This window comes from Moschus berezovskii, chromosome 4 (assembly GCF_049115385.1).
Source record: "Moschus berezovskii isolate FMDL1 chromosome 4, NW_MosBer_1.0, whole genome shotgun sequence".
In the NCBI taxonomy this organism is placed as follows: domain Eukaryota; kingdom Metazoa; phylum Chordata; class Mammalia; order Artiodactyla; family Moschidae; genus Moschus; species Moschus berezovskii.
Genome location: NC_142463.1, coordinates 70,582,882 through 70,595,893, shown reverse-complemented (window position 1 = coordinate 70,595,893; position 13,012 = coordinate 70,582,882). Strand labels below are relative to the sequence as shown.

Here is a 13,012-nt window from a genome sequence, read left to right as displayed (position 1 = left end):
GCGAGAGTCTGAAATGTTGTGAGAATTACTAAAATGGTGACACAGAATCATGAAGTGTGCCAATGCTGTTGGAAAAATAGTGCTGACAGCCTTGCTCTATGCAGCGCTAACACATATCTTCAAGTCGTAAAAAATGCAATTATCTGCAAAGTGCAATAAAGGGAAACGAACTATGCCTGTGTTTTCTGAACTATTGACATAATCATCTTTGAACTGAATAATAAAATGGTAGGTACAAAGAGAAAAATGTTCAAGTTTGGAATAGGAAGGTAATCTTGGGATTTAGAATCTGCCACTTTAACTCATATAAGGGTACCAACAAAGTAAGAAAACTTAAGCCAGATCTTCTTGTAACATATCCTCAGGAAATTGCCTTTCTAGTTAATATAAATTTCTTTTTTATCGCTGCTGCTGCTAAGTCACTTCAGTCGTGTCTGACTCTGTGCGACCACATATTCGGAAGCCCACCAGGCTCCCCCTTCCCTGGGATTCTCCAGGCAAGAACACTGGAGCGGGTTGCCATTTCCTTCTCCAATGTGTGAAAGTGAAAAGTGAAAGTGAAGTCGCTCAGTCATGTCTGACCCTTAGCGACCCCACACACTACAGCCTACCAGGCTCCTCCATCCATGGGATTTTCTAGGCAAGAGTACTGGAGTGGCTTGCCATTGCCTTCTCCGTAGGTGAACAAAATAAGCCAGAAATGTAGCAAGAGCTGTCCTAAAATACAAACCGAATATTCTAGATCCAGCTCTTAAAACAGTCCACTGTCAGGCAGTACACAGGGAGAAGCCAAATCCAGACAATGTTGGAAAACACCGCAAATGGTCACAGAGTCCTGCTCTCCCGGTGTGACAACAATAGCCCTAGGGCTCCATAAGTTTCAAGAAAAATCTGGCATAAAATAAACTCAAAGTAAATTAATTTTAGAAGTAAAATTGTGTTGTCCCCCTACACTAACCAAGAAGAAAGAAAGGCACGCACACATACCATTTGGGAATATGTATATTTATATTCCCAAATATGGAAAATACAGATCCATAATATGGAAAATATATAAATAAATCTCTATCACACTCTGTATTTTACTATACATAATGGGGATTTCATAAAAAGTAGGAAAATGTGTATATATATTTACAAAACATGTGTCCTCAGAAAGAAAAGTTCAAACCCTGAATGGCAGTCTGATGGAAACTGGCAGTCTCAAGAGTTTAGCAATGTACTTCAGTCAATTAAGTGGCAAAACCAGTATGAGAGTACAAACATCGCTACCATTTGGTTTGGATTTCTGTGATCTAAACCCACTGCTAACTTCATTAAGGGTTGTGCACCCTTGAACCTATAAGATTGCTTCTAGCCTCTGCAAAAATAGTGTTTCTTCCTCTTCCGCAGTACCAGAATAACTTAACATTTTATTTGAAACACAAAGAAGCAGGGAGGATAACTCTGGGTTCCTCAGCTTTCCAATTCTAGTCTGTTGTGAGGCCCAGCTGTACCTCTTTCCCTTGAGTTCCAAGAAAAAAAAATCTCTATTTCTTATTAACATCTTTTCTTTCTTTAAGCAGATTTTAGTTACTTACAAAAAAAGAGCCTGACCTAAACAGGCAGCAGGCTTTAATTTAAACTCTAAAAGCCTGGAATGCCTAAGCAACCCAATTCTACAGCATAATAATGGTTTTTAAAAAGTACACTGAAAAATTAACCCTCCTAATCAATGCTATTCATGAGAATCATCTATTTAGAATTAAAGACTTTGAGCCAAAATGCATTCAGAGAAAATACATGTCATTCATGTAGAAATAATCATTTTCAATACCATATGACTATGAAATTAAAAACTGCATTTAATGACATTTTCAGTGGCTTTCAAATCTATTTTAGGCAACAGTATATTTTCTTCCAATGAAATCTTAGGTTCATGCCCAATGCACAGCACAGATCTGCTCTAGCTGAGCATGGGCACATGTCTCAGTGGGTCATCTGAGCATGTGTGAAACTGAAGACAGAAAATCCTGTCTATGGTCCAAACCCTTCCCATCAGAGACCTCCTGAGGCATCACATGGAACCTCTGCAGCCTATGTGAATCAGATCTTGAAAACCACTGTACTACAAAAAGAGAGCCACCCTTTGACACTTTGCTGTCATAACCAGAACACCAAATTAATCACATGCATATTTACCTGTGAGCTTTAAAACTTTTTCCATCAACATAAATATCAATATCTGGGCAACAGTGTTTCACGTAAAGCTTCAATAAATCTTCTCCTAATTCAGATGCAGGTTCCAAGTCATAAATATCTTTAAAAGAGAAAAACAAGACAAAAAATAGTTTCTTTAGTAGTATATATATTTCAAAAGTTTGTATTCTTATTGTTGCTCACTCAGTCGTGTCCAACTCTTTGCAACCCCATGGACAGCAGCACACCAGACTGTCCTTCACTATCTCCCCAAGTTAGCTCAAACTCACGTCCATTATATTCTAATACTAGCAAAATGTTTTTTCACGTGGTTATCCTGATTAGCTACTGAAAGAAAGTAACAGTGAATGAAATATTTAAGTGGTAAATTCAAAGTAAAATGAAACTTTAAAATCATTGATTCTTTCTGCTCTGAAATATATATTTCTACTTATACACAAATGTGTATCTATATTTAAGTATAAGTAGAAATATATATTTCAGAGCAGAAAGAATCAATGATTTTAAAGTTTCATTTTACTTTGAACTTACCACTTAAATATTTCATTATACACCAAAACTGAAGCCACTTCACAAACATCTGACTTAAAAAGTTAAAAAATTTCCCAATTTTGATATTCTTTTTCATCACTTAGTTTCTTCCTATTTCTGTTCATGGATTTATGGCTATGATGATCTGTGAACCAACAGAAATTCAACTAAAATCAATGTGACTTATAGAGCACTTATTATGAGTCTAGTACTGTATACAGTATAGAGTTATAGAAAATATTTTAAGAACTACCTCTACTTCAAAAGACTCACAATTTAGGCATTGGGAAGTGAAATATGAAACATGTATATATATTATAAAAGAAAAATACTACATTGTATATTATAGCTCTATCAGTCTGGAACTTTTTGTTAGTATGACTGGTGAGGATGGGTCCCTGGGAACAGATTCCCAGTAACCAATTTACAAATTTATATATTTAGAAACCAAAATGCTAATGAGGCGACTCTGGGTTAAGGCCCCTAAAGAGCTTCAGGATAGGGGCTGGTCACCAGAAAGGACAAATATGTGGTTAGAGAGAGGGAAGTTTCAGGCCTTTCCCCATACCTCTAGGGAGGGAAAGGGGGCTATAGACTGAATTATAAAACTTCTTGAACAATAAGATTTAGGGAACTACTGGGTTGGTGAACACACTGACTTCTGAAAAGATAGCACATTCTGAGAGCGCGTGGATATTTGTTCTGTATACCTTCCCTTCTCCACCAAACCCGCATACCTAGCCCTATATCTTTTTCATTTGGCTGTTCCTAAATTATATCTTTTATAATAAATAGGTAAATATAAGTAAATGTGTTCCTGAGTTCTGTGAGTCATTCTAACAAACTATTGAACTTTGGAGGGGGTGGTCATGGAAACTCCGGAATTTGTTGTCACTGGGCACAAGCGTGGGTAGTAATGGGGATATGTCACCCCAAAACATTCCACTCTGGCATGAGGATTATTTTGAGCTAAAGGTACTTGAGAAGGAGCAGATGCAGGGAAAGCTATTTACATCCCCCAACTGCCTAAAAATAAAAGTAAAAAATTTCCCTTTTGTAAAGGAAATTTCCAAGTGCAAAGCTATCTCCTTCTTAGGAAGAAACTATCCTCTTCACTTGACTATTATCTGTGTAACAAGACAACCCTTATTCACCATACATTTTCTCCCCTCACCTTCCCATAACTTGCCTCCCATCTAGTAGCCCAGAATGCCTTTCTTCCACTTAGCCTAAGATGATATTTTGTTGTTTGATTGATAAATTGCGTCCAATTCTTTTTGTAACCCCATGGACTGCAGCCCACCAGGCTCCTTTGTCCATGGGATTTCCAAGATAAGAATACTGGAGTGGGTTGCCAATTTCCTTCTCCAAGGATCTTCCTGACTCAGGGACTGAACCCATGTCTCCTTCATTGCAGGTGGATTCAAGCAATAGGATTCTTTACTGCTGAGCCACCAGGGAAGGTCAAGATGATATATAATCCTTGATTATCTAGCCATCTTCTTGAATCTCCTTTTTTTTCGGTGAAGCTCCTGGTGCAAAAATAAGTGATGAAAACCATTCTCCCCCCTCCTGTTAATCTGTCTTATTTCAATTTAATTCTTTGGCCAGTCACAGAACCTAAGAGGGAAGAAAGAACTCTTTCCTCCCCCACAGTAGCCTAGACACCCGACTTGTGTTTAATATCTGAAGTGGGGAGAATATTGCAGGACTAAGCCCTTAACCTGTGGGATTTATCTGTTGCTAACTCTGGATAGTTATCATTAGAATTGAACTGTTGGATGCCCAGCTGGTGTTAGGAGACTTGGTTATGTGTGGGAAAACACACACACACACACACACAATTACAGAAACCCAAAACTGTTCTTCAACCTGAAGTCATCATTCCATTCTACCTTAAACTTGCTCTGTTCATGCTCTTTAAGCCTGCAAAATAGTACCACTTAAATGCCTTAAAAGAGCTTATGAATAAGGCCACCACATCTCTTGGTTTGCCTGGGGCAGTCCAGTTAATGTGTGATGCCCCAGAATAACATTCAACAACAATGATAATTTTTCATTTTTTACTCTTTCAAAAGAATCCTTGTTTGGACCACAAAATATAAAGTCATCCTTTAGATATTAAGGTTCTTCATTGTCTGTCTTCTGCTTATATATCCAGGTTCATCCCTTACTGTGACCATTCTTAACCCCTCCTTCACCCTAGAGCCACAACAAACCATGTATGGTGTTCCAAATTCACTATGTGCCTGGTTCTTTGCCTCTAGGAGTGTTGGTTCCTTTGCCTGGAATACTTCTTCCCTAAACTTTCTATGTCTGGTCAACATCTGCTTTTTCTTTAGGATTCAGTTCAGATATTATTCCTTCCATGCAGCTTTCTCTGAAGGCCTAAGTCTAGGTTAGTTTAGTGCCCTATTTGAGTCCTTAACATACTTGGTACATAACTGACCTGATTATACCTCCTACTAAACTGCAGGACAGTAACACTATCTCTTCTGTTAAATATAAAATCTTCAAAATTTGGTATTTGAATAATGTGATGATTAGAATGTCATTCCAAGAACAAATAGCAAGTACAAAAGCACAGAAGTGACAAAATACAGTTCTTTCAGATGAAATGCCAAGTCAGTAAGAGCAGAGCTCAGGGGGTGTAAGGGGTTGTGAAGATAGGAGGCAGCAGAGTACTAGGCGGCAGTCAGTTCCCCAAATCCCCTTATACCATGGGAAAGAAGCTGGGATTTATATTAAGGCTGTGGGAGACTACTAAAGAATTTTAATAAGGCAAGTGCCATGGTCAGGCTTGCAATGAACAAATTTTGTTCTATACAACAGAAATGGAGGGTGGCACAAGAAGTCAGGTAACCAGCTGAGGTTCAAATTCTCAGGGAAAATAGCAACTTACTGAAATAAAGAAATGGCAGGAGGATAGAGGAGAAAAGTATTTAAGAATAGTTAGGAGGCAAATCAACAGATATGCTCATGAGTTGAATGAAGGGTAAAAGAGTAACTGAGAAGAAAGATAGTTAATATAGGGAACTCCCTGGCAGTCCAGTGGCTAGGACTCCATGAATCCACTGCAGGGGGCACAATAAACCTTATGCCAAAGACACATATTCGTGGTGGCAGAATCTACCCCCCTTTAATACTTACAGTGTAATAACAGGAAGGAATTATAAAACTTCCAATGCCATTAAAATGTTTTCTGGAAATATCAGTCTTGTTTACTAACTTTTAGTCCTATAAGCCAAAGCATCAATAAATGAATATAACTGGAAGGTATATGATGTCCGAGAAGGGAATGGCAAACCACTTCAGGATTCTTGCCTTGAGAACACCATGAACAGCATGAAAAGGCAAAAAGATATGACCATAAAGCCTGCAACATTAACAAATATATACATTTTTCTAACACAAAATTTGGGTTAGTAGAAGTGTGGGAAACAATATAACACATGAATTTGATCCCTGGGCTGGGAACAAAGATGCCGAATGTCACATGTGACACATGTCACATGGTGAGGTCTAAAATAAATAAATAAAAGAGTGAATAAAAAAAATAAGGAAGAAAGAAAGATAGTACTATAATTCACACTATGCAGTATTTAAGAGAAGAGCAGGCTGGGAAAGGCAGGTGATTAGATCAGTCTGACACAGGTTAAATTTTGAGATATTTATCTTTAGAGGTATATTTAGACAGATATGTCTGGCCAGTGGTTGGATATGAAGCTCAAAAAAAAAATTAAAGAGGAAGTGCCAGTGAAGGAGACTGAACAGTGACTGAGAGGGAAAATGCATACATGCCTGCCTCTTCTAGGCTTGAGATTTTATAGATGAGGACAGTTGACCGAGCTGATATTCGATACCCATTTTTCTTGCCTCTAGTCTAGAACTGTTTCATGGGCCCACAAGAAAAATGGGTATCGAATATCAGCTCGGTCAACTGCTCCATCTGTGTGGCCTTGGAAAGTCCCTTATACTCTCTGGGCCTTACTGTCCTCATCTATAAAATCAGTCTGTAATCACTTTATTTGCAGGGCTGAGACTAAATGAGATAGTTTAAAAATGAACAGCTCTATCTCAAGCCTAGAAGAGGCATGCATGCATGCACTTACCATAATACAATATGGTGAACATATATAAAAGAAACTAACTGAGCCTATATTAGTTTGTTTTTATTGTTGCTGCACTAAACATCAGTAATAAAAATCCTTTAGTTAACAGATACTATCATGTACAGTCAACTCAACTGTAACACATGTTTTGAAAACATGAGTTTGATCCAACACAAATGACATATTAGAGAACAATTTTTGCATAATGGGAATTTTTCCTTTCCTTAGGTGCAAGGTAATCCATGAGAAATACTAAGTCAATGCAAGGAACTGTACCCAGCTGGACTAAGCCATGAAAGAATATACATAAAACATAAATACCTAAGACACCTACCAGAAACCTCAGTTCACCCATGCCTACTCATTTCTGGTGTTGCATTTCAGATAACAACTGCCGGGAGACCATTTTCTATGAATATTTTTGTGTTTTTGTATGGTCTGTCCTTTCTGAGCAGAGCACTGGCAAATTTGGATAAGGGGTGATTAAACAACACACACATCTTGGAAGTTAGAGATAATGAGATGCTCCAGAAAGATTCAGAGACTATCCCCTCCTCAAAATCTACCTTCCCCTCACCAGAGAAGATTGATTTACCTTCCAAAGTAAAGGTCTCTCCCTCTGTGGAGGAGGATAAGCAGGTCTGCCAGCAGCCTATAAAAGTCTCATAAAGTTGGCGTTCCCCTCCTATGGTGCAACCCCATTGCATGTGAATGGCAGGTAACATTAAGCTCTCATGGGGACTGAGGGTTGGAAAGTGGTTCTGAGATGCTCTATAAGTAATAAACAGTTTGTTCTCTTATCCAAGGCTCTTGAGTCTCCTGTTGGAATATCTACTGTATCTATATCTACATCCTTAACATCCTCCTTCCACCAATTCACAGTAATTCACAAGCGGCAACCCTTCTGACACCCACTTCTACAAACAAGCTAGAGCGCTCTTTCAAGGTCAAATGCCATATTTATTGTAGTATTTATGTATTGCTGAACCATTTAACATGGATAAAACTATGCTACCATTTTTATTAGGTTCCTATCATTTAAAAATGTGTCATGACAAAAGTTTCAGTGACTTTATGTCATGACAAAATGTACTGGTGATTTTTGTGACACAAGGAGTTTTTTAAGGAACGCATATATTGTGTTAGAACTGATTCTGCAGTTTGCTAAAGCTTTTGCTGGTGTAGATTAGAATAAGAACAAAAATATATAGAAGCTTAAAAGGAAAATTGTGAATTATGTCTGTATTTATTAATAAATACTCCATCTCTAATTACTTGGGAAAACTGGGAGTAGGCCATATTATTATTTCCATTTACTCATAAATTATTTACTTTCATTTATACTGACTTTCATCTACTTATAAAAAAATGTCCAATAGAGCTGATTTTTGAAGTATGTTTTCCTCTAAGTGTTTAGAATATAATTACTTTCATGGCTTTAAAATTTTACAAAAATCCACAAAAAATACCTCACCAGTGGAAATTACATTTTCCTCTTTGCTGCTGATATCTTTTGGAATTTCATGTTTCAGAAGAGAATGGTCAGATGATCTTTTACTTAAGAACGCTACAGATAACCTTCTATCATTGTCAGTACAATTTCCAACACTGAAGTCACATTTCTTTTGTGGTACTCCACTTTCCACTATCTTTTTCCTAAGAATTTCTTCTTCGTAGTTTTTTATATTTCTGTTTGATGAGTATACAATCCTAAAAGACAAAATGCAAAATATTAATAAAAATAATTTTAGTTATTCTTAAAACCTAGTTTCCCAATGTTTGGTTTTCATAGGTAACAGCCACATAGTTGGAAAATCTTCTTAATCTACACTAACTAAAGAAAGGTACATCTAAAATAGCAGGAAGTTTGAAACGTAGTCTATAAAAAATGTTAAAAAGGAATGTGTCATTGCCAACAAATTATATAACCTAAATGAAATGGACAATTCCTAGGAAGGACACACACTATGAAACTTGATTTAAGAAGAAAGAGTATCTGAACAGACAAATAACAAGTAAGGAGATTGAATTAGTATTCAAAAACTTCTCACAAAGAAGGACACAGGACCAGGTGGCCTCCCTGGTGAACATTACCAAATGAAAGAAAATTAATTAATGGCAATCCTTTACAAACTTTTCCAAAAAATATAAGACAGAACGCTTAACTCATTATGTGAAGCCAGTACTATCTTGAATCAAAAGGAGACAAAGATATCACAAGAAAACTACAGACCAATATCTTATTAATGTAGAGAAAAAATCTTCAACAAAATAATAGCAAAGTAAATCCAACAACATATAAAAAGAATTATACATCATGACCAACTGGGCTTTATTTTAGGAATTCAAGGGTAATTAAACATATGACAATCAATGTTATACACCATATGCTCTAGTGTGAAGTTTATGTCCCCTAAAATCATATACTGACAAAATCCAACACCCTGTCATAAAATATTCAGCAAACTAGGAACGGAGGGAAACAGTCTCAACCTGATAAAGCACACCTATGAAAAACCCACAGCTAACATCCGACTTAATGGTAAACAATTGAAAACTTTCTTCCTAAGATCAGCAAGGATGTCCATCTGCTCTTACCACTTCTGTTCAACATTTAAATGGAGATTCTAGCCAGAGCAATTAAGCAAGAAAAAGATATAGCTGGATTGGAAAGGAATAAGTAAAGCTATCTTCAACTACAAATAGCAAATATATACATAAAAATCCTTGGAAATTCATCCCCAAACTATTTGCTAAACAAGTTTAGCAAAGTTGCAAAATAGAAGATCAATATGCAAAAATCACTAACAAACAATCCACAATTAAATTAGAAAATAACTCCATTTACAACAGAAAATAAAATACTTAGGAATATTTTGATATTTCACAAAAAGCACAAGTCTTATATGCTGAAAGCTACAAAACAATGCTGAAAGCAATTAAATAAATGGAAACACATTCCATTGATAATTTAATATTTTTTTAAATGGCAATACTCTTTGAATTAATCTATGGATTCAGTGCAACACCTATCAAAATTCAGCTAGTTTTCTGCAGAAACTGACAAACCAATCCTCAAATTCAAATAGAAATGCTAGGATAGCCAAAACAATCTTTAAACAGAACAAATTTGGAAGATTCACATTTTCTGAATTCTTAGTTTCCTACAAAGCTACAGCCATGAATACTGTGTGGTACTGGCATAAGGACAGATGTATGGATTGATGGAACCAAACTGAGTGTCTAGAACATACATTTATAGGCAACTGATTTTTGACAGGGGTGTTGTGACATTGTGATTTATAATATGACCTCTGTATACCATTCCTAGCACATAGATTCCAAAACCCTTCTAACTTTCTATATAAAAGCCATAGGATATCTTTTATTACAGTTCAGTTCAGTTGCTCAATCATTTCCAACTCTTTGCAACTCCATGGACAACAGCACGAAAAAATTCCCTGTCCATCACCAACTCCCGGAGCTTGCTCAAGCTCATGTCCATTGAGTAGGTGATGCCATCCAACCATCTCAGTCGCTGTCATCTCCTTCTCCTCCCACCTTCAATCTTTCCCAGCATCAGGGTCTTTTCCAGTGAGTCAGTTCTTCGCATCAGGTGGCTAAAGTATTGGAGCTTCAGCTTCAGCATCAGTCCTTCCAATGAATATTTAGGACTGATTTCCTTTAGGATTGATTGGTCTGATCTCCTTGCAGTCCAAGGGACTCTCAAGAGTCTTCTCCCCACCACAGTACAAGAGCATCAATTCTGTGGTGCTCAGTTTTCTTTATAGTCCAACTCTCATATCCATACATGACTACTGGGAAAACCACAGCTTTGATTAGACAGACGTTTGTTGGCCAAGTAATGTTTCTGCTTTTTAATATGCTGCTAGGTTGTCATAACTTTTCTTCCAAGGAGCAAGCGTCTTTTAATTTCATGGCTGCAGTCACCATTTGGAGCCCCCCAATTGTTTCCCCATCTATTTGCCATGAAGTGATAGGACTGGGTGCCATGATCTTAGTTTTCTGAGTGTTGAGTTTTAAGCCAACTTTTTCACTCTCCTCTTTCACTTTCATCAAGAGGTTCTTTAATTCCTCTTCACATTCTGCCATTAGGGTGGTGTCATCTGCATATCTGAGGTTATTGATATTTCTCCCAGCAATCTTGATTCCAGCTTGTGCTTCATCCAGCCCAGCATTTCACATGATGTACTCAGGATATAAGTTAAATAAACTGGGTGACAATGTACAGCCTTGACGTACTCCTTTCCTGATTTGGAACCAGTCTGTTGTTCCATGTCCAGTTCTAACTGCTGCTTCTTGACCTGCATACAGATTTCTCAGGAGGCAGGTCAGGTGGTCTGGAATTTTCCAGTTTGTTGTGATCCACACAGTCAAAGGCTTTGGAATAGTCAATAAAGCAGAAGTAGATGTCTTTCTGGAACTCTCTTGCTTTTTCAATGATCCAATGGATGTTGGAAATTTGATCTCTGGGTCCTCTGGCCTTTCTAAATCCCTTGAACATCTGGAAGTTCCCGGTTCATATACTATTGAAGCCTGGCTCGGAGAATTTGGAGCATTACTTTGCTGGCATGTGAGATGAGGGCAACTGTGTGGTAGTTTGAACATTCTTTCGCATTGCCCTTCTTTGGGATTGGAATGAAAACTGACCTTTTCCAGTCCTGTGGCCACTGCTGAGTTTTCCAAATTTGCTGGCATATTGAGTGCAGCATTTTCACAGCATCATCTTTCAGGATTTGAAATAGCTTAACTGGAATTCCATCACTTCCACTAGCTTTGTTCATAGTTATGTCCTAAGGCCTATTTGACTTCCCTTTACAGGATGTCTGGCTCTAGGTGAGTGATCACACGATTGTGGTTATCTGGGTCATGAAGATTTTTTTTTGTATCATTCTTCTGTGTATTCTTGCCACTTCTTCCTAATATCTTCTGCTTCTGTTGCTACTGCTACTGCTAAGTCACATCAGTTGTGTCCGACTCTGTGTGACCCCACTGACGGCAGACCACCAGGCTCCTCCATCCATGGGATTTTTCAGGATTTTTCTGCTTCTGTTAGGTCCATACTATTTCTGTCCTTTATTATGCCCATCTTTGCATGAAATGTTCCCTTGGTATCTCTAATTTTCTTTCCCATTCTATTGTTTTCCTCTATTTCTTTGCATTGATCACTGGGGAAGGCTTTCTTATCTCTCCTTGCTATTCTTTGGAACTCTGCACTCAAATGGATATATCTTTCCTTTTCTCCTTTGCCTTTGCCTCTTGCTTCTCTTCTTTTCTCAGCTATTTGTAAGGCTTCTTCAGACAACCATTTTGCCTTTTTGCATTTCTTTTTCTTGGGGATGGTCTTGATCACTGCCTCCTGTACAATGTCAGAATCTTCATCCATTGTTCTTCAGCCACTCTATCAGATCGAATCCCTGGAATCTATTTATCACTTCCACTGTATAATTGTAAGGGATTTGACTTAGGTCATACCTGAATGGTCTAGTGGTTTTCCCTACAGTCTTCAATTTAAGTCTGAATTTTGCAATAAGGACTTCATGATCTGAGCCACAGTCAGCTCCTGGTCTTGTTTTTGCTGACAGTATAGAGCCTCTCCATCTTTGGCTGTAAAGAATATAATCAATCTGATTTTGGTATTGACCATCTGGTGATGTCCATGTGTAGAGCCTTCTCTTCTGTTGCTGGAAGAGGGTGTTTGCTATGACCAATGCGTTCTCTTGGCAAAACTCTTGTTAGCCTTTGCCCTGCTTCATTTTGTACTTTAAGGCCAAAGTTGCCTGTTATTCCAGGTATTTCTTGACTTCCTACTTTTGCACTTCAGTCCCCTGTAATGAAAAGGACATCTTTTTTGGGTGTTAGTTCTAGAAGGTCTTGTAGGCCTTCATAGAACCATTCAACTTTAGCTCCTTCAGCATTACTGGTTGGGGCACAGACTTTATTACAGCACTTAGTTTTATTCCCAGTTCCTAAAATAGCTCCAGAAGGATAAAAATGAAATGTATGTCTTCTGTTATTCGTAGCAAGCCCCTTTAAACCAGACCAGAGTTTACATTAGTGAGGTAAGTGACTTTTAGAAAGCCCATAATGATGGGAACTGGAATCCAGGAAAACCAACCAAGTGCTTTGAAGATTGGAACTAAGCTCTT

General features: G+C 37.7%; 1 protein-coding gene across 4 annotated transcripts in view; it reads right to left on the bottom strand.

Annotated features, from left to right (window-relative positions):
* The window catches only part of BTBD8 (BTB domain containing 8), a 95,312-nt gene that overhangs the window by 64,018 nt on the left and 18,282 nt on the right, over window positions 1–13,012 (bottom strand). For 3 of the 4 annotated variants that reach the window (XM_055402372.2, XM_055402373.2, XM_055402374.2), the window contains exons 3-4: window positions 8,317–8,552; window positions 2,182–2,299 (exon numbers count right to left, since the gene is read on the bottom strand). In XM_055402372.2, the coding sequence (XP_055258347.2) occupies window positions 2,182–2,299; window positions 8,317–8,552 (354 nt within the window). Of the gene's footprint in view, window positions 1–2,181; window positions 2,300–8,311; window positions 8,553–13,012 lie in introns of those variants that run through there. The other variant, XM_055402378.2, reaches the window with a different exon arrangement.